The 22719-nt window shown below is 36.6% G+C and overlaps 1 protein-coding gene across 3 annotated transcripts in view; it reads left to right on the top strand.

Annotated features, from left to right (window-relative positions):
* Positions 1 to 22719, top strand: part of LOC136024995 (tetratricopeptide repeat protein 39B-like) — a 139130-nt gene that overhangs the window by 73408 nt on the left and 43003 nt on the right. For all 3 annotated transcript variants that reach the window (XM_065700623.1, XM_065700630.1, XM_065700614.1), the window contains one exon: positions 6509 to 6634. In XM_065700623.1, the coding sequence (XP_065556695.1) occupies positions 6509 to 6634 (126 nt within the window). The remainder of the gene's footprint in view (positions 1 to 6508; positions 6635 to 22719) is intronic.

Genomic DNA, 22719 nt, shown 5'->3' with positions numbered 1-22719 from the left:
TTTTGAATCAGTTGTTTCTTGTAATTTCTGTTCGTTTTGAGTTTCATTTATTTATCGATGGTAATTCATGGTATTTTTACGCTTGGACTGTTTGACTTTATGTTATCTGATTTAGGTTATTTGACTTTATTTCTGCTCATTTTTGGCTTAGTTGAGCTATTTACTTTCCTTTGAAAAACTTGTCTTGGGGAAAAAGTTTTAAAAATCAATCCCAAGTAAAATCATAATCATAGCTTGATGAATGGATAGATTAAAAAGTGTGAGTAACTTGTAAGAGTGGGAATCGGTGCTAGTGTTGTTGCCATCTAGCGTTTGGCTACACTTGACAATTTTTCCAGTGTAATAATAAGAATAATCAATTTAATTAGTGCAATTGGTAAAATTAGGGCAGCGATAAGTGTCTGATCTCTGTCCTAGGGAAGAAAAAAAAAAACAATTAAAAAATTTGAAAAAATACCGAGTCTCGCCATACGAGAGATGGCGTTAACAGCTTTTTTTTATCGACACTAGTGCCAGTTTTCACTTTTAAAAATTACCCATACTCTTTGAAATATGACTTAAACTAATAAAGAATTCAGTAATATGATTATCTTGTCCTCTCGGTCCAAGCTACAGCTGTTGACTTGTCGCAAAGTTCCATGTTTCACTGCGAACATCAACCTTAAGTAAATTATGTTTCTTTAAGTCGCTTTTCCACCATTTGCAATGACAGATTCAATAGTATTTTGACTGTGTTCCACAGTTTTTAAAACCATAGTGCATTTTAAAGTCCCATGATGGTCTTATTTGGTTTTGTGCAGGCTTTTATTAAATGGTCTCGAAATGGTTTGCATTTTGTGATCATCATTTTTCCCCTGTTTAGCTGTCATAATTCCTCTATTCATATTAGACGTTTTTTGAATGCCTCATGAGAGGCGTGTCCTTGTATTTACACCTTGTGTCTAATGTTCTTTGAGTTGAAGTTTGTTCTTTACGCTCTTTCATTTTTCTATCGGGACCAATCTATCGTATTCATTTATCTATTCTTTGTTTGAATCTAAGCTTCTTGCATTCTTTGTCATTTTTTTAATGGATTTTTTTTGGTGTTGAAGAAGCTACTGACATATCAAAGGAAATTTCCAAAGAGTATGAGAGGGAGGCTGAGTGCCCTTCAAATCAGTTTTCACCCTTTCAAAATGCTCTCCAAACTTAAGTTTTCCAAGGTCCTATGATCACACAGTTTACATGGGATGGTCTTCTGGAGATCTGTTTTTTTTTCTCCGGGAAATTCCCCTTCATATGGGAAATCCCCCCAAAAGATTTCCCCGTGGATGATTCCCACCTCCACTGAGAAATCCCCCTCCCCACGAAAATATTCTCTAGACACTTCAGTCCCGTTGAATATTTACCCTGGAAAATTACCCTTAACAACTCAAGTGTAAAAATGAGACGGAAAAGAGAAAGCAAGACATTTAAAAACATTTTAAATAGGAATTCTGGCAGATTTCCCCAGTGTATAATTTGCCCTGACAATTTCCCTCCCATTGAAAATCCGCCTGTGGAAGAGCCCTTGGCAAAAATCTTCCCCCAACCGAAAATGTATACATACTTCACAATAACAAATACTATGTGTAAAAATGGCAAATTTCATGACTTCAAGACCTTTCCCCTGGAGCTCTTGGGGGGGGGGATCATGTTATATCCCTAGGCAGAGTTATTGGCCCTTTCAACTATGATGAGCAAAATGGCTATCTAAAATTTTGATCCGACGATTTTAGGAAAAAAGGGGCGGGGAGGGGGCTATGTTGCCCTCCAATCTTTTCGGTCTCTTAATAACGGCACTAAAACTTAATTTGGGTTGGAATGAGCCCTCTCATGCTGTTCTTGGACCAATCGGTCGATATGATAGCCCCGAAAAAAAAAAAAAAACAATAAACACGCATTCGTGATCTTTCTTCTGGCAAAAAAAAATACAAATTTCCACATTTTTGCAGATAGGAGCTTGAAACCACTGCAATAGGATTTTTTGATACGTTGAATCTGATGGTTTGATTTTCATTAAGATTCTAATACTTTCAGGGACTGTTTCCTTCTTTTTTTCGAAAATCAGGTAAATGTTCTCAGGCCTGTAGCCTTTAATCGGTAAGACTAAAGTTAATGAAACTTATATATTTAAAATCAGCATAATAAGCCGATTATTTTGATATATCTATTGGTATCAAAACATTTTTTAGAATTTCGGTTACTATTGAGCAGGGTCCCTCCTTACTTACAGTTCGTTACCACGAACTGTTTGACTGTTACTGAAAAAGATAACTTAAACTTAATTAAAAAAATCAGACATCTGGTAATTTTGTTAACCCTTTGGGCATTTGATCGAAATTTTGAGGTACCCATTTTGTTTTGCTCTGTTTGTTCCTCAATTTTGCATATGGGGGAACTTTTTCATGAGGAATTTTCCGCAGGGGAGGGGGAAATTTTCCAGGGGGAACACCTGACACTGGTCTTGTGTGCGAAAAACACACATGCCCCTCGATCTCGCCATTGTGCAGGTAAGCATAGGATTGTGGTTTTTTATATCACAATATAAGAATCTCAACAAGCTCAAGGCCATTCAAGTTTCAGCACGCTCAGTCCAAATATATTTTTCCTAATAAAGAGATGTTCAGGGTTAAATGTTCTCTGGATTTTAAGGATCTCTCGTTAGCAGTTAAAAAATTAAAATGCTTAAGATAACTTATACCTTACAAAAGAAGTGACACCCACTCTTCGAGTAGCAGATATGCAACTATGCAGAATTTGTTAACCGTCATTAACCCTGCATTTGATTTCTAGATTACAACCGTTCAATTTGTTTTGACTGTATACATGTTTAGGGATTCTAAATGTCAGGTGTTCCTGGACATGTTGAATTTCCTGGTGAAGTCATCAAGATTTTCCCTCCCCCTTTTTGGGGATGTGTTTCCATTTTTTATACTATGTAAATAATCTTATGCTAGGAACTTTTGATTGGCAAATTTAGACTTGTGGATTCTACATATTTGGATCGTCATAAGAAGCAAATTCTTTTGATGTATTTGAGGGTAGGGGTATGGTATATGGGGCCATTTTCTTTAATTTAGTTAAGATTTAAGGATGTGGTTTCGTTGTTAAATTTCATGCTCTTGTCAATTGCTGTATTAACCCTGTCCCATGAAAACTTTTGGCGTTAATAAAAATCATATGATATATTTTTATAGAAATTCCGTTTTTTAGAGTTGCGGTTACTGCTAACTGTTTGAACGATGCCTATGCAAGTGCGTCCTGTTGATAAAGAGCAACCGGAATGTTCTGCTTAGCCACAATGCCACATTTTGGGAAAACGTGTCAGACATACCATCTGGCTTTAGGTGCAATAATATATAATTTAAATTCATTTTTGCTATACGGCCTGCATTTTTAGTGCAATTGCTTTCATAAATATAGCTTAGCTAGGGCAACATGAAGTGCACCTTTGATTGGCTTCACTGACAGAAGTGCTATAGAAGCAATAGTTTTATTTTATTTCTTCGTCATCGACTAAACGTCAAATTTGTCAACCTCTCAACAGTTCAAAATGGTATCTCTAATAAAAAAACAACAAAACAAACGGGTAATTGTCTGTTATAGCGCCTATGTATATAGAAGCTAAAGCATTTAGAAGGGGCCAACGAAATAGAAAAATTTAATTTTAGCGCAGAAGTTAGATGGTGCTCATAAAGGGGTGGGTGCCTCTGAAAATCCCTACACATTTAAAGTGGATTAGTGATCGTAGAAAGGGAATAAACCTCTGAAAGTAATCATTTTCATGTCCCATTAGCCCAGGGTACTCGCCCCATAAATTTCGAGATGATCAGTTAAAAATAAATAAAATCTTGCGATTTTGATGAAAAGCCTGGAATGGAACTCAGTCTTCAAGAGGCAAAAGGCTGGCCTCGGATAATACAGATTAAAACTTTCACTGGGTCTCCAATGACAAAGAATAAAAATATTTGTATGATTCTCATCCAAACAAGGTTTGACAAGGTTGTCTATTGTTCGACTAAGAAGTTGGAATTGCAAAGGCGGGGAAGATGGTACTGAGGGGGCTAAAGGCCCACATTGGACATCAGTGTGCCCATCTACAAATACTTGATAGAGAGAGGGGGTGGCTTTTTATATTATATCTCACTTATTGAAAACGAATTTGCATTTTTATTTAAACAAAATATAATATGTCTAAATTTCTTCTGAACAAGCGGGTGAGGTTGTGAACTTTCATCCCCCAATTGTATGGATTAAAAATGCGTGTGTGATTTTCATCTAAAAAGATGTATCATGGTGGTTTTTATGCAAAAACATTAGCTGGGAGAGGTTAACGGGACAGGGGCTCACTATTTTCTTTCTTGCAATACTAATCAGAAGTTCTTATGTGATTGGGGTTTGAACAAGGTACGTTATGGCTGCTTCTCTGCAAAATATGCGAAGGGGGTTAAAGGAGTCACAGATTCACTTTATGCATTCGTGGTAATATTAATTGAGAATCCTTCAATCATTTTGGTTCAAACAAAATGTAGAATGCCGCCTTTGTACTAAATGATTGTTACTTGGGGGGGGGGGGATCTGAGAGAGTCTACAAAAAGAGAGCCTTGAGTTAAAAAGATTAACCATTGTACCATTCAATATGCCTAGCTTTCTTTAAAAAATTGACTTCAGGAGGAGGAGGAGGAGGAAGTGGGGACTGAGAGGCAATTGGCTCACTCTAGCCCCTCAATCACACAGACTGAAAGTTCTTGCATAATTTTGGCGTAAAAACCGCTGCTTTTCTAACTTTTTGCCGAAAATTTGAGGGTGAGGTGTGGGGGGTTGTACAGAAAAGATTTTATGCATAAAAAGACTGACGCAATATACACTCATTAGGTTTTCAATTAGTTTAGATCACTGTTAAAAAGAAAATTGTACCCTCTTTTAAGCTTAATGTTTGATTTTCTTGTCTCAGGCCAGTTTTGTAATATTACAGCCAAGAAAGGGGCAAAGATAAACCTACAGTTTCTCCTTTCAATGCAAAAAATAAAACAGTAAAAATAAATCATAAACAGAAATGGCTTGTTAAAGTAGTTCTCAGTACTTTCGGTTCTTCAGGGAAATGCTCCTTTTTTGAAGTGGGTATGATTTTCGAGGCCTCTCGGGGTATGATTTCATTAGTATTGTTGAATTTGTTTGTTGTCGGTCGTACTATTGGTTTATATTTTTTTTTATTGTCCTGTATTATTTTCTAATGTATTCTTGCCACCACTTCGGAAAAGTTTTTTTACTTTTTGGGGTGGCTGTTATCACTGTTTTTGCTTTTATTTTTTTTTTTGGTTTAATAAATATATCTCTCTATTATTCATTTGGAGCTGATTTTTTTTTTTCGTTTAGGATTCTAAGATAATAGTTAAGCGATGGGACTGGGTAATCGTTTTACATCTTAAGGATGTTCACGTTTTAGTCTAAATTTAGTTTTAAACTGTTACCTGTTCGTTATCTTGATTGAACAGTCTCCCGCCGCATAGCAGAAACATGGCTGGAACAAACGGGAGCTTGGTGGAACAACTTTAGATAGTTTTCTCTGATATATACCATAGAAGCCCACTTCAGCAAACCACTTCTTTTTCTGGCTCGAATACCAGTGAAATTCAGAGTTTTTTGCATTTACCCATTGTTTTGTACAACTTTCCAAAATGAATTATCATGCTTATCACCCCAATCAGTGTTTTTACCATCCGTAAAAATTGCAGAAATTAAACCCTTGCCACTTACTCACAATAAACTGAAACCAGCAGGACGATGAAAGTAAATGATAGCAAAGACAAGACCAAAAACCAAAGTATTACTTCCGCTACTCAGATAATCGCTTATTGTGGCTACTACCAATCTCTGTGAGACTGATTGGAGACCACTCCTTTCAAGGAGTCCCCCCTCATGTTAGGATTGACCCTATGAATATCTATGTTTTAAAAAAAGAAAAGACACTTGTCCTGTTTAGGGTATGTCCTGTCCCCAGGAAACTTTTTCAAACGACCAAAATTATTTGCCTCAGCGACTACGAGAATATGATTCAACTAGAAGCTCAGGTCGGCCCTCTAGGTATAAACCAACCTCGTCTGATTTCTCTGATTAAACCTTGAATGCTGTCTTTGGCCTTTTAATTAAATTTGAAAACAATATATCGTTTTGAGCACTACTAATACATGTTTTTTTTTGTTTTTTTTTAATTCCAATTGACAACGTATTAGTATCTGTGGCGCCAGTATTCTTTGGCTTTTGAACCGCTTCAAATCTCAAGGTATCAAATTGTGTTTAGTTTTCTTTGTTTTTTTTTATGTTCTATGCTTTTTACTTGGCTACACTCTTTAAAAGTTCGCTTTCCGACTTTTTTTTTGTCAACTCAATTTGAACCTTGCTTGAAACTATTTTAAACTATCTTATGCAAAACTATCTTAACTATAACTTAAAACTATCTTATGCAAATCCTTTTTTTTGTATCTAGGAAGATACGAAAGATATCTACAGACCAAAGAGTGCCTCTTGATGAAGCCATGGTAGAAGCAAAAAAAGCAGTGGATCTGTTTTTCAATAATAAATTTACTGAAGCTAAAGATTCATTGGAACCAAAGTAAGTTTCTTTCCTTTAGTTTACTAGATACTTTAGCTATTTTTATAATAATTATATATATATATATACATAGATATATTTTATTTTATTATTTATAATTATTATTTTATTTATTTTATTTTATTTTATAGATATAATTTTATATCTATTAACTGTCAATAAAAGGTATCATCCCTATTTTGAACTGTTTTACTTTCGTCAAAGAAGAAAAGAATAGTGTATTTGGCCCCCATATGATTGTCTCGGCTATGATCCCCACAGAAGGCCTTATGGGGTATTACTACTTGCAACTCCAGCCACCCCACCCCTTCCACTCACTCCTCCCTCCTGCCTTACAACCCAGTCACTCCTTCCAAAATTAAATTCTGAATTATTAGTTCCAAATTAAGTTTTTAGTAGCTTATCGTTAAAACTGTTCAGACTTACAAACAAGCACGAGTAAGAACACAAAGTGTTATAATCGGTTTTCAAAATTATTCTAAAATTGGTAAAAACTATTTATGGAGGGAAGTGGTTTGAGTATTTTCTTTTATTTTACGCAGCAGAACCAGCTGTTTTCGTCTAACCTGAGTTTCGAAAGGAGGTTGGTTTGAGTTTATACAGCAACAACAGTGCCTTGCTTAAAGGATTGGTTAAAAATAAGAAGAAAAAACATATCAACCTGTTTTCAATCATTTCTTTAATTGAATGTATATTCAACTGGTTTTCCATAGCAGTATTGATAATGAAAGGAGTGAGACCTGAGATAGATGTTACCTGCGTACGAAAAATCCGAAAATTAATCTTTTTAAATTCAAATCTAAAAAACAATACACCTTAAAAATTATTAAAACTATACTAGGGTAGAGTATTTAACGATGCGGTTTTATAAAACTAAGCCTTTTTTGAGATTTTAGTTCAAAATTTCCATGGTTGAAGAAAAAGAAGTAAAAACAAAAAATGGATTAATCAGATTGGTTTGGCCTCCTAACTTTTTAGAGCTTACTGCTCTGGTCGAACACTAATTTTTGATTAAACGCAACAAAAAGTCTTTCTAGATGGCAATGCAGAAGCGAAACTACAGATGCATCCTACTTCCAATTATGCATCGGCACTGTTTCTGTTTTTGAGAAAAACAGAAACAGAAAAAAACAGTTAGAAAAAAAACAGAACAGAAACAGAAACAGGTCAAACAAAAACAGGTGACCTGTTTCTGTAATCTGTTCTGTTTTTCGAAAAAACAGAAAACAGCTGTTTTTCCTGTTTTTTCCTTACTTCTTCTATTTCTAATAGGAAAGAAAACATCTTCTTGTTAAATCCTTTTAGTTACATACAAAAGATGAGCAACTTCGTGTAATTCAACACACTAGCGTATTTTTAGGGGGGGGGCGAAATTTGGCAAAATTTGTCATAAAATGCGTCCAATCGGGTGCAATTTAACCAAAAATTCTTAGGCCTAACGGCCGAATTGCATTTATTCTCAAATTCTTTGTCACTCATTTATTATAAAAGACTGTCGAAAAAAAAAATCGATTCTTACTCTGATCCGTTACCTTGCAGAAAAGCATCACCTTAATTAGGCTAAAAACAAGAGGCAGAAGGACAACGGAATGGAGAGGGGAGAGGGAAAAATAGCAAGACCTCTTACATTAATGACATATAGTTTTATTTTCAAGTTTCCCTTAACTTCTCCAACCATAGAATTCAGAAAGCTTTTCTGTAAGAGCCAACAGTAAGGCAAAGAAACAAAAATTTTCGTCCCCTAAACCCTGCCTAAGCCGGGGACGAAAATTTTTACATTTCTTTCGTTTTCTCGAACTTGCTTGACATTACTAAGATTTTTCTACATTCAATAAGAATAGCAGACTTTTATACCACGGTTGTCAAAAAATCTCTAGCCCCCACTCTTTATAGGCTACTGGTACTTACGACCTTTAGGTGGGACGACCTTTTGGTGGGCTAAGTAAACATATGAGGGACTGTCTTGCTGCCGCTCTTTCTTCTAAAGTCATTCGTTCATATATACAAGGATCAAGATAAGCTGCACGCTGGTAGAGCTCCAACTTGAATCTAGGATTTTGCACAAAATACTTTTTTAACTGCATAAGCAGCTGATCCTTCAGGCGATTCTCAAGCAGCCTCTTCGATCTCGCTTCACAGAAGCTCACCAATCCCTTGATCAGCATGTATGCTTTGCTTGAAGTAGTGTAAGTGGACCCACTAGCCAGTTCGATGGCCTCTTCAAAAGGGCTCAAACAACTTGTTGCACATTCTAAAAGTGACCAGTCTTGCTCATTAAGTTCAAGTTCTCTAATTTTCGCATTGCGAACATTTACATCATAAAATTTCTGTAGAGCAGATTTTCTGTGTAACATGGAACTAATCATCACGTAAGTGCTATTCCAACGCACTTTCATATCATGAGGGATGTGACCACTTAGTCCTATTTCTTTTCAAAGCCCCTCAAAGAGGTCGTGTTGAATATTTGACTTTTTTAGCAGCTTGAGTGTCCGACGCAACTTTTTGAGTGCACCATTGAGTGAGACTGAGTCTTCAATTTCAGTAAAATCATTTGCACCACTGGCCCATTCATCCCATTCAGTTTCTGTGTCGGAGTCGTACTCTTCCAAGTCATATACATCTGAAGCAGTGTCAACAATGTCTGAATCTATGATATCAGGAAGGTCATCTTCTGTCAGACCAATCTCTGAGGAACATTGCTCTCTACTAGTGCCTTGTTCGGGTTCACCTTCGTCATCTGAATCACATTCCGGTGTTTGCTCTACGTCAAATTCATTTCTCCCCAAAATTTGAGGCCATTTGTGACACTGAGGTGGAGGCAGTGGCCAAAGCAAGATGAACGTTCAATTCCACCAATTTGACAAGCTTTTACGACGCTCGAGCCAGAATCAGTTACAACACAGAACAATTTGTCTTCAAGTTCAAATTTCTTCAGGGTTACTATGATTGCTGCAAGTATATTTGCTGCTGTATGCCGAACCTTGAGACGCTTAAAGTGCAAGACGCAACTGTGAACTACCCATTTTCCACTGACTAGCTTGGGGTAATGTACTGTCACTGCCAAGTATCCTCCCCCTGTATATGACCAACAGTCAAATGTTATAGATACCTTTCGTGCCTGATTCATATCCAATTTTAGTTTCAACAGTTTCTTTTTCTTTGCTTGAAACACATGCCTTTTTATGGTACGACCCGATGGAGGCAAAATACCGCCTGTCAAGGAGTGTATCAGTCAACGCATGGCTTGCACGTCAAAAATGGAAAGTGGTAACTTGTCTGCAAGTACTGTTCTCACACACTGTTTTGTCAATTTAAGTTGACTTGAGCGGTTGCGCAACATGAGAGAACAGATATCTCTAGTTCCTTTTCTAGAGAAAGAAAAATTGCTCTTTTGGTTCTTTCGCTGTTCTTCAGCTATCCCACATCCTGGCAATGAACCCTGTACTGTACGACAAACAACAGCTTCTGGGCCATTGGCAACATTATCCATGTCCTGCTGTGCTGGTGCATTAGAGGCAGATGACTGTACTTTCACCTTAATCTTATGAACATTTTCCAGGTGATTGACAAAATTAGTTGAAGAACCTCCACTAGCCTTGATAGTCTTTTTGCAAACCTTGCAGGTGATGCTGCATTTGTCTTTCACACCATAATTAGCACAAACTGGCTTTTTCCTTATGATTTTAGGTAAAACTTCTACCTCATCATCAGAGGAAATATCCATGACAGTTTTGCAGTAGTACCTGAAAGTCATTTGAATCAGTTCTTTTTTTTTTATTACAGACAGGCATTTGTCCTACAAGAATCCTGATACACCCAGTCAGGGTGACTAATTTTTGCATACAATGTAGTTATCGACAATGTTGTGATGATTCTTTTGAAAAAAAAATTGAAAAAAAAAAATCAATGTGATATTTGAATTCTGCATGTCCAACTGTGTGGTTCTAGGGATAAAATAAGTCTGAATTACAGCATAGTACAAAAAAGAAAAAAAAGGAAGAAGTTAAATGGGCTTGTGCTGTATCTGGAATGAGCTGACTGATAACAATAGGCATGGAACCCTCACGCCTACAAAAGTTCAAATAGACTAGCATGGCTAGTCTAATTTAACTGTTCATAATTTTTACTTTTAGGATTATAGCGCACAAAATTAGATGAAGGAAGGACTAATTTTTGCATACAATGTAGTTATCGACAATGTTGTGATGATTCTTTAAAAAAAAAAAATTAAAAAAAAAAATCAATGTGATATTTGAATTCTGCATGTCCAATTGTGTGGTACTGGGGATAAAATAAGTCTGAGTTACAGCATAGTACAAAAAAGAAAAAAAAAGGAAGAACTTAAATGGGCTTGTGCTGTATCTGGAATGAGCTGACTGATAACAATAAGCCTAGAACCCTCATGCATACAAAAGTTCAAATAGACTAGCATGGCTGGTCTAATTTAACTATTCATAATTTTTACCTTTAGGATGCTTGCTCCAGCACACAAAATTAGACGAAGGTTAGCAAGGAAATCGAGCTTCTAGTTTAGATGTCGCTATGATTTCACCTGAATATCAAAGAAATTACTCTTCTTGTTGACAAAGGACGATTTCGGTATCATACCCGCTAGATAGCGCGGTATTAAAAAAAAAACAGAAAAAAAACAGAAAACAGATAAAAAAAAAAACAGAAACGGAAAAAAAACAGATGAAAAAAAAACAGAACAGAAACAGGTCAAACAAAAACAGGTAGCCTGTTTCTGTTTTCTGTTCTGTTTTTTGTAAAAACAGAAACAGAAACAGGCAAGAAAAAACAGAAACAGAAAACAGAAACAGTGCCGATGCTTACTTCCAATAGGAGATATCTTGGGTGATTATTTCCCTAAAATCACCCAAAGTAAAACTCAGGCCTGAGAAAAAACAAATTCGGTGAAAGTCTCAAAATGCTCAAAAAGTTGTTAGTAAACAAAAGAATACTTTGGCACGCTCTGGAACTTTCTAATATCCTCGTCGTCAACAGATTGCATTACTGCGGCCATTTATTCATAGATAAGTTCCAAGGCAAGGGAAGTCTACCTTGCTGATCATGCCGAAGCAAAATTACAGATACATCCATCTCCCACTAGGAGAGATTTTAGATGATTATTCCTCCTCCCCCCAAAAGAAAATAAATATCAGACATGTTCGAGTCAAACTGGACAAATTAGGTGAAAGTCTCAATACTACTACTACTACTACTAACAACTCACCACAGAACTAATCCGTGTAAAGCCTACACAGCTTCCAATTTCGCCCTAGAAGGTTCGCCAAAAAGGACAATATTTGGCAATCTGTCATCCTTCATCCGGAGAACGTGCCCTGGCCATCTCAACCTTTTTTCTAATTATAGCCCTAGAAAGCGGGATTGAAACACGCTTTTCGTACAGCCTACTGTTTGAAATACGGCCAGTCAGTTGGGTATCCAAAACAATCCGAATGGAATTTCTCTCTTAAACATCTAGCCAATATTCCTCCGTTTTTCGGCGCACCTATGCTTCAGAACCATACTTGACCACTGTCATCGGGGTAGCTTCCCATATGCTAATCTTGCTTAAATACACTTAAAAAAATTGTCATCAAACAAATTCAGTCCCCCCTTTTGCGTAGAAGTCCAGTCAACATTGTCCGTCATGAGTCAACCCAGAAATTTTGACGATCCCTAAAGTTCTATGACTATATACATTACTTATGTCCCAAACTAGATGGATAGATGGACTATCTATCAACATCTGAAAATGACATCATTTTTACACATTCCTGAAAAAAGCTTACGCCAGCTGTGCCTCTCACTCAGACTATCTGTCTTGGCCTTTTCTCCAAATAGTCATAGATTGATTTTTGATTCAAAATTGACCGACTCTGTTGATTTCTCAATTAAAATTAAGTTGCCATCAATCTATGGCTAATTGGAAAAAAATGGCTAATCTGGCTCTAACCAGAACCGTAACCAGGAACAGCGATGCAGGGTGACCTAGAACGGTGATGCCCTTTTAAGAACTTGTTGCCTAGTAAATGACACAGCATTGTGCAGGATTTTGACTAAGGGGTAGTGCTTGCGGAATCTGCTTGTTTTGTTGAACTTTTTGCTCTTTTTAACTTCTTCCTGGTTATTTTATTTACTAGCGGTTGCCTCCCTATCGTAGCATAATATTTTTAGCCATCAATACAAATTATATCTGAAGTAATAGGCCTGAGATTGCTTGTGTAGGACGTTGAAACTTGTTAGTAGGATTGCTTTGCCAAGGGTAAAAAACCATGCTTTCACTAAGATGGGCAAAGAGCTGTGTAAAGCCTCGATTCAATTGGAGTTCCCAGGGAGCGCTTTGAGTGGACTAGAGAGGATTTATTAGTCGTTGGTCTGCGGTGGTGGACGGCCCATTGCATTTCCTAATTAACGATTTTAATTAGCTTAAGGCATTTGTTTCGCTTATCGCATGCACGACAGTAATTAGTAGAAAAACAAATTACCAAGAAAAACAAAAACAAGAAACAGGGTTTATGGCCCTGTTTCTTAGGGTCATAATGAAGGAAAAGTTAATTTGGTGAGACCATGTTTTACGGATGAATGATGGTAAGTCGCCAAAAGTAAGGTAAGTTGCCGAATGGGATGAAAAAAGGATTTAATTGAAACTGGACATTAATGGCGGCAAAGCTCTGGACAAATTATCAGCTGTTCAGATTATCGGTATTATCAGATTATCAGGTATCTTACCCTAGGTGGCTTTATGTTCTGATAGTTATTATTGTCACGATTATATTCCTTTAGACTCTGTCCAGGTAATCTTAGACTGTCATTCTATTCGAGTCGGATTTTGTCTTACTGTCCCGTCGACAGTGGTTCCAAAATTCCCCTGAATATTGTATTTACCCTAGGGTGCCTTTACCCTAGATAAGCTTAGTATTCTCTTTTTCTTAGGCTTTTCTGTGGTTTTCGATGCTGTAATTCTCAGATTTCTTCTTAACATTTTCGGAGTCCATTTTGAACATTTTATGAGGATTTGGCTATATTGTGTTGGCTATATTTGCTCTTTTCCAACTTTCTTAATTTCATCTTCCTTCATGAACCTAGAATCCACTTCTGTCTTTTATCTTTTCCTCTTCCTTTATGAACCTAGAATCCACTTCTGTCTTTTATCTTTTCATCTTCCCTTATGAATCTAGAAACCATTTCTGTCTTTTATCTTTTCATCTCCCTTTATGAACCTTGGATCCACTTCTGTCTTTTATCTTTTCATCTTCCCTTATGAATCTAGAAACCATTTCTGTCTTTTATCTTTTCATCTCCCTGTATGAACCTTGGATCCACTTCTGTCTTTTATCTTTTCATCTTCCTTTATGAACCTAGAATTCACTTCTGTCTTTTTATGGCACTTGGTATTAACCAAGTGACATATAGCAGTCGCCAATTCTGTCGGTCTGTCTGTCGGTCCCGGTTTTGCTACTTTAGGCACTTCCAGGTAAGCTAGGACGATGATATTTGGAAAGCGTATCAGGGACCGGACCAGATTAAATTAGAAATAGTCGTTTTCCCGATTTGACCATCTGGGGGGGGGGGAGTGGGGGCCCGGTTAATTCGCAAAAAATAGAAAAAATGAAGTATTTTTAACTTACCAGCGGGTGATTGGATCTTAATGAAATCTGATGTTTGGAATGATATTGTGTCTCAGAGCTCTTATTTTAAATCCCGACCGGATCTGATGACATTGGGGGGAGTTGGAGGGGGAAAACCTAAAGTCCCGGTTTTGCTACTTTAGGCACTTCCAGGTAAGCTAGGACGATGAAATTTGGCAAGCGTATCAGGGACCGGACCAGATTAAATTAGAAATAGTCGTTTTCCCGATTTGACCATCTGAGGGGGGAGTGGGGGCCGGTTAATTCGGAAAAAATAGAAAAAATGAAGTATTTTTAACTTATGAGCGGGTGATTGGATCTTAATGAAATTTGATGTTTGGAATGATATTGTGTCTCAGAGCTCTTATTTTAAATCCCGACTGGGTCTGATGACATTGGGGGGAGTTGGAGGGGGGAAACCTAAAATCTCGGAAAACACTTAGAGTGGAGGGATCGGGATGAAACTTGATGGGAAAAATAAGCGCAAGTCCCAGATATTTGATTGACTTAATCGGAACTGATTTGCTCTCTTTGGGGTAGTTGGGGGGGGGGGGGGCGGGGAGTAATTCTTAAAAATTAGAAAAATGAGGTATTTTCAACTTACGAACGGGTGATCGGATCTCAATGAAATTTGATGTTTAGAAGGATATCGTGTCTTAGAGCTCTTATTTTAAATCCCGACCGGATCTGGTGATGGGGGCGGGGAGTTGGGAGGGGGAAACCTAAAACTTGGAAAACACTTAGAGTGGAGGGATCGGGATGAAACATGGTGGGAAAAATAAACAAAAGTCCTAGATAGATGATTGACATAAACGGAACGGATCTGCTCTCTTTTGGGTAGTTGGGGGGGGGGGGGTATTTCTCAAAAATAAAAAATGAGGTATTTTTAACTTATGAACGGGTGATCGGATCTCCATGAAATTTGATTTTTAGAAGGATATCGTGTCTCCAAGCTCTTATTTTAAACCCTGACCGGATCTGGTGACATTGGGGGAAGTTTGGGGTGGGGAAACCTAAAATGATGGGAAACGCTTAGATAGGAGGGATTGGGATGAAACTTGGTTGGAAAAATAAGCAGAAGTCTTGCATATGTGATTTACATAATTGGAATGTATCCGCTCAATTGCGGGGGGGGGGGGGGTAATTCTGAAAAATAAGAAAAATGACGTATTTTTAACTTACGAAGGAGTGATCGGATCTTCATGAAACTTCATATTTAGAAGGACCTCGTAACTCCGATATCTTATTTTAAATCTCAACCGGATCAAGCGCAATTGGGGGGGGGTAGTTGGGGGGACCGGAAATCTTAGAAAATACTTAAAGCGGTGAGATCAGGATGAAACTGGATGGGAAGAATTGAAACCTGTCTAGGATACGTGACTGACATAACTGGACCGGATCTGCTCTCTTTGGTGGAATTGGGGGGGGGGGAAACATTGAAAATTGAGGTATTTGTAACTTACGAAAGGGTGACCAGGTCTTAGTGGAATTTGATATTTAGAAGGATCTTGTGCTTTAAAGTTCAAATTTCAAATTCCGACCAGATCCTGTGACATTCGGGGGAGTTGGAGGGGGGAACCGGAATTCTTGGAAAACATGAAAATTGGAGTATTTATATCTTACGAATAGATGATCGGATCGTAATGAAATTTGATTTTTAGAAGGAATTCATGTCTCAGAGCTCTTATTTCAAATCCCGACCAGATCTTTTGACATTGTGGGGATTTGGAGGGGGAAATCTTGGAAAAACAATTGGAGTGTAGGAATCGGGATGAAGCTTGGTGGATAGAATAAACAAATGTCCTTGATACGTGATTGACAGAATCGTACTGGATTCGCTCTCTTTGGGGGAGTTGGGGGGAGGGGTTCAGTGATTTGGCGAGTTCGGTGCTTCTGGACCTGCTAGGACGATGAAAATTGGTAGGCGTGTCAGGGAGCTGCACAATTTGACTTGATAAAGTCGTTTTCCCAGATTCGACCATCTGGGGGGCAAAAGGGAGAGGAAAAATTAGAAAAAATTAGGTATTTATAACTTACGAGTGAGTGATCGGATCTTAATAAATTTTGATATTTAGAAGGACTTTGTGACTCTGAGCTCTTATTTTAAATCTTGACCGGCATTAAGCCTCTTATTTTCCTTTTTAAATCAATCTATTGATTCATAGAATTTTGTTAGAGCTCATACCATATGATCTCTTGGCTCTTAGCTCTTCTCGCCTCGTCACAAGTGCCATATGAGCGCTTAGCTCTTGTTTCTTTTTATCTTCCTTTGTGAACCTAGAATTCACTTCTGTCTTTTATCTTTTCATCTTCCTTTATGAACCTAGAATCCACTTCCGTCTTTTGCTGGTGTCGCCCTTTCACGTCTCTGGCCTCAAAGTTTCTTAAAGTAATTATCCACTTGGTTAATTAAAATAAACTTTATTTAAAGTAATTCAGAACAAAATTTTTTCAGCTTATAATTTTGATACACCCGCTTATGTCTGCAGGCGCAGCGAGGCATGTTGAAAGAACTCTCTTGGCATTAGTCCTATTAGCCATCTTCTCCTGGAAAAATGAAAAGTAATGACGTAGGAATGCCGTTTTTTAGATCTCCAGGAAAAGCTTTGAACTCCGGAACCTTTGGGCTAGAATAATCCAGCTTAACCATTGGAAAAACTAGAAAATCATATATGTGTCTTTTCTTACTCACTGCGAGATCATTTTTTATTTTTGTCGAATGAGAGCCATCCACCAACTATTAATTGGTCTATTCTTTTTTACGGTTCTTTAATTTTTAAAGCAATTTTTTCCCATTATTGTCATATTTCCATAATCTTTTAGATCATCACGAAGTGATGCTGTTTAAACACAAGCTTTCCTTATCATTTAAGCGTAAATATATTTTTAAACCTATTGTTTGGCGTGACATGGCTAAAGTGCACCATGACTATTTCGAGAATAACTCAAATAAAAAAATGAACGGAAACAATAAAAGCAAATACAGAAGCATCCTTTTGAAGCTTTTTTGAGAAGTTTGCCTTTTTATTTCATCATGATGTCAATTGTTACAGTTTAACAGCAGCAACAAATCTCAAAATCAGAACAATCATTTACGATGGGGCTGAAATTCCACCTCTTCCAAGGTCAAGGTAGTTTCACGTGTTGTTATTGCTGGCTATTTTTTTTTTTATTAAGTTTGCATTTTTAATGAACTTGGTATTTACCAAGTGACATATAGCGATCGTAATTTCTGTCCGTCTGTCGGTCCCGGTCTTGCTAGTTTGGGCACTTCAACATAAGCTAGGACGATGAAATTTGGCAGGCGTATCAAGGACCAGACTAAATTAAATTATAAATAGTCGTATCCTCGATTCTACCATCTTTGGAAAGTGGGGGGACGGTGGAAAAATTAGAAAAATTAGTAATTTTAAAAAAAATAGAAAAAATGAGGTATTTTGAACTTACGAGCGAGTGATGGAATCTTAATTAAATTGGATATTTAGAAGGACCTTGTAACTAGGACTCAGATAGGACTGTAGAAGGACTTAGACGTCTTATGTTAAATCTTGACCGGATCCAACATCATTGGTTGGAGTTGGGGTGGAGTGGGAATCTTGGAAAACGCTTAGGCTGGAGAAATCAAGATGAAACTTGGTGGGAAGAATAATCACAAGTCCTAGATATGTGATTGACATAACCGGACTGGATCCGCTCTCTTCGGGAGAGTTGGGGGACCTAATTCGGTAATTCGGAAAAATTTGAAAAAATGAGGTATTTTTAACTTACGAACGGGTGATTGGATCCTAATTAAATTTCATTTTTGGAAGGAATTTGTGTTTCAGACCTCTTATTTTAAGATCTGGCCGGATCTGGTGACATTGGGGGGAGTTGAAGGAAGAAACTGGAAATCTTGGAAAACGCTTAGAGTCAAGAGATCGTGATGATACTTGGTGGTAAGAATGAGCACAAGTCCTAGACATGTGATTGAAATAGCCAGACCAGATTGGCTCTCTTTGGGGAGTTGGGGGGGGGGGGGGGTAATTCGGAAAAATTAGAAAAAACGAGGTATTTCTAACTTACAAACGGGTGATCAGATCTTGATGAAATTTGATATCTAGGATGGTCTTATGCTTCAGAGCTCTTATTTTAAATCCCGTGACGTTGAGGGGAGCTGGAGTGGGAAACCGGAAATCTTTGAAAATAAGATTAAGGTATCTTTATCTTAAGAATGGGTGATCGGATCTTAATGAAACTTTATATATAGAAAGATCTTATGCCTCAGATGTTGTTGTATTTTCAATTCGAAGCGGATCCGGGGACATAGGGGGGTGGAAGGGGGAAACAGAAATCTTGGAAACCGGAAATCTTTGGAAATGCTTAGAGCGGAGAGATCGTGATAAAACTTGATGGGAAGAATAAGCACAAGTTCTAGATACGTTATTGACATAACTGGACAGGCTCCGATCTCTTTGGGGAAGTAGGGGGATTTCCAGTGCTTTGGTGAGTTCGGTGCTTCTGGACAAGTTAGGACGATAAAAATTGGTCGGTGCTGCACTAAATGACTTGATAAAATCGTTGTCCACGATTCGACCATCTGGGAGGGGGGCTGAAGGGAGTGGAAAAATTAGAAAAAATGAGATATTTTTAACATACAAATGGGTGATCGGATCTTAATGAATTTGATATTTAGAAGGACCTCCTGTCTCAGAACTCTTATTTTAAATCCCGACCGGTATTAAGCCTCTTACTATCCTTTTGAATCAATCTATTGATTCATAGAATTTTGCTAGAGCTTTTGCCACATGAGCTCTTGGCTCTTCCGACCTCGTCCCGAGTGCCATATGAGCTCTTAGTCCTTGTTTTTTTTTACAATCTTGAACTACCGATATTTTTTCTATCAGGTGTTAACATCCCACTGCGACATAAACATTGTGTGGTGTTCGGCTATAGGTGGTAGAAGGGCTGCCATTCCTCATGGGAGAAGACCTTCAACTGGCAGCTTTTAGGCACAAGCCCCGTAGTTCCAAGGTTCATTTTTATGCATTAGGTTGTCACAGTGAACCAAATATTTCATTTTAGCATAAGCCGTGAACTATAGTTGGTTCATGGCTGAAACTGGTTCAAGGGCTGCCACTCTCCATGGAAGAAGGCCTTGGGACTAGTAACTTTGGAGCATAGACCCGGGAGTTCCAAGATGCAGTTTAATCCATTGCATTGTCACGATGACACTAACATTTCATTGCAGCAAAAACGATGTATGGTTTTCCATGGTTATGTATGGTTTTATGGTTTAAGCGATGTATGGTTTTATGGTTTCATGTATGGTTTTTGGCTGTAATTGGATGAAAGGCTGCCACTCATTGTGGATGAAGGTCTCGCGACTGACAGTTTAGAAGTACAGATTCGGCAGTTTCATGGTGAAATTTTATTCATGGCTTTCTCACTGTAACACTACTGATCATAAGGCTATTAAATCACCCTGTTGAAATTAACCAAGTTGCGGTTCCGGCCTCTCTTGTGCCCTAAGCAAAATCTTGATTAACGCCCCCCCCCCTTGCCTCTCACAAAATTGTCAGGCCAAATTTTAATAAGTTTTTCGTTTATTAAAAAAATTTGGTTTATTAATTGATAAATAATTTATTTTTTAATCAATGTTTAAGTTTCTATTTAAATTAGTTAATTAATATTAATTATTTTAATTTAACTGTTTCAATTATCACTCCTTATTTATTTTTGTTTTTCAATATATATATATATATATATATATATATATATATATATATATATATATATATATATATATTGAAAAACAAAAATAAATAAGGAGTGATAATTGAAACAGTTAAATTAAAATAATTAATATTAATTAACTAATTTAAATAGAAACTTAAACATTGATCAATCTGTAATTTATTAATTATTTTCACTTATTAAATGCACCCTCTAAATAATTTTAACAAAAATAAAACACGAAATAATTTATCATTTATTAGATTATTTATTTATTATTCAGAAGATTATTTTCTTATAAGCGTGAAACATTTAACGTATCATTTTAACAAAGTATAAAAAAGATCTTTTTTTATCTTCTGATTGAAAAGATTAGTTCTGAAATTATTATTTCTTCGAGGTGGATAAACATCGGGCAATTAATATAGATGCCATTTGGCTATATTGTGGTTTATCAGGATAATCTTGTTTTGGTGTTACTTGGTTGTTTTACATTTGCTGTTTTTTTTTTTCTTTCATAGGCATATATTTTGGGGGTGATACCTGACACGGGGATGCCATGGATATTCTGTGGTAGCCACAACACTTGGCTGGGTAGAGAATTTAAAGTGGCGAAACCCTATATAGGCCAGTGTATTCTCCTGATGAGCCCTTCTGTTGGGTTGTTGCCTCTGAATTATTTGTCTTTATTATTTTTTCTATTGTTTGGTAAATGACGACTTATACTTATTGACGACATGACTGCCTGTCCATGGATTATTCTTTATGGTTGATTGTGTATGGCTATGCTGTTTGACCTATGTGATTGTATGGATGAGTAGGGTTAAGGCCTCATTCAAGTGCTGGTCTATATTAATCACTAATTTAGGAAAACAGTCTTCCTTTTCTCCTTCTGTCTCTCTCTCTCTCTCTTTTTTTTTTTTTTTTTTTTTTTTTTTTTTTTTTTTTTTTTTTTTTTTTTTTTTTTTGTGTTTGTGCTGTTGCATTGGTGATTTCTCTTTTCATGATATATATATATATATATATATATATATATATATATATATATATATATATATATATATATATATATATATATATATATATATATATATATATATATATATATATATACTTATACATATATATACGAAAAGGGCGGCACCACCCTAAGAGAATCTCTACATCCGACAATGTTAGCACCACAATGCACTGGTGATGGATGTAAATATAGAAGTTTGTGAATACCCAATTTACCGTATTTTCTAGTTTCGACCTTACATTCTACCGACCTAGACAGTGCTTAATTTTTATTCTTTAAGTAAGTCCAAAGATGCATTGAATTATGTAAGTTTAGGTATAAACTTCTTCCAAGGAAAAAGCAAATTTCTATAAGGTTTGTAAGAAAATCGGCTAGGCTTGTTGAAAACCCAAGTAATGAAATAATTAGCGTAACGAGTCTTGACTTAGACACAGTTTCCTTTTATTTTTAAAAAGATTGACTGCAGAATTGCTTAACATAATTCTCTAAACAAAGTCCAAATATCCCTAAATTTGGAAATTTTTGACATAAATCACTTCTCCTAAAGAAAAAACAAACAACTATTAAGTGTTTAAGAAAATTAGCTTATCTTGAATTAGATAAGCTTACTGAAATAGTGCGTTTATTTGCATAATAAATGGTGATTTAGATCACCGTGTCAGATTACCATGTCAGAGTAGATTACCATGTCAATTCTTATTTCAAGACGATTCTGGATTTTCAGAACGCCGATTAGTTATTCCTATGTCTACTGTTTTTTCTATAGTTTCCTGTTTGTTCCGTCAATTTATGTTTTTTTTTCATCTTAACGTAGGGGGCTCAAATCCCCCCTTCCAAGCCGAATTACATTTCTATGTAACTGTCTACTAAAAAGCTCATAATTTTGCCGGCTGTCGTGTAATTGAAGTCTTTTCTTGATAAAACAGTGTCTGATCTGAGCTTGTCTGATTTTTTTTTGGGGGGGGGGAGAGTAAAGTGCTAGGAAGAAGGCGAAGGAGACTCCTTAATCCCCCGCTCTCCCCGCTCTTTATTAAAGTTTGTTAGAAGTGGGGCTTCCCAAGACATTGGATTTATTTATTTTTTTAACCTACGAACATTCAATTATATCCAGGGGTGGATCTAGAGCAAAATCTTGGGGGGATGTGACAAGGGTGCTAATGAGCAGAATCTTGGGGTGCAAATGTGCGAGTAATTGGCCAAATTGACAAATTCATTCTAAAAAAAAATATTGGATAAAACAGAAAAATAAGCCTTAGGAAAAAAGTCTTGAAAAATCAAGAAAAAATCTGGGGGGGGCCTGCAAATTTAGAATGCGCATTTTTATTTTATTACTCTTTTTTAGCTTTTATTGTCCTTTCGTAATACTTTTATCGCTTTTATTGGCAAATTTTATTTATTTACAAATGAACTTTGAAACCGCATGAAAGCAGTTGAGAAACCTCCCCTCCTTCAGAGGAAATGGGGACCCAACCAATTTCTGAATACGCCCCCTATCACAGCCTCTGTCTGTATGGTTTTAGTATGGTTTTTCAAAAATAACTGAAATCTTCCAATCTTATCTTCTTCTAATCTAGAAAATCTTCATCTTTTTAATCTCTTCGTTTAATAATTCTTTTAATATTTTTCTTCTAACATTCTTTTAATAATTCTTATAATTAAAATAAGTTTCTTCGTATAACCTTTCCTTGAGTTATCTTGTCTTTAAACACTGGTGCCTA

This window comes from Artemia franciscana, chromosome 1 (assembly GCF_032884065.1).
Source record: "Artemia franciscana chromosome 1, ASM3288406v1, whole genome shotgun sequence".
Classification (NCBI taxonomy): domain Eukaryota; kingdom Metazoa; phylum Arthropoda; class Branchiopoda; order Anostraca; family Artemiidae; genus Artemia; species Artemia franciscana.
Note: the sequence above shows the minus strand (reverse complement) of the source record. Positions and strands in the feature narration are given on the sequence as shown.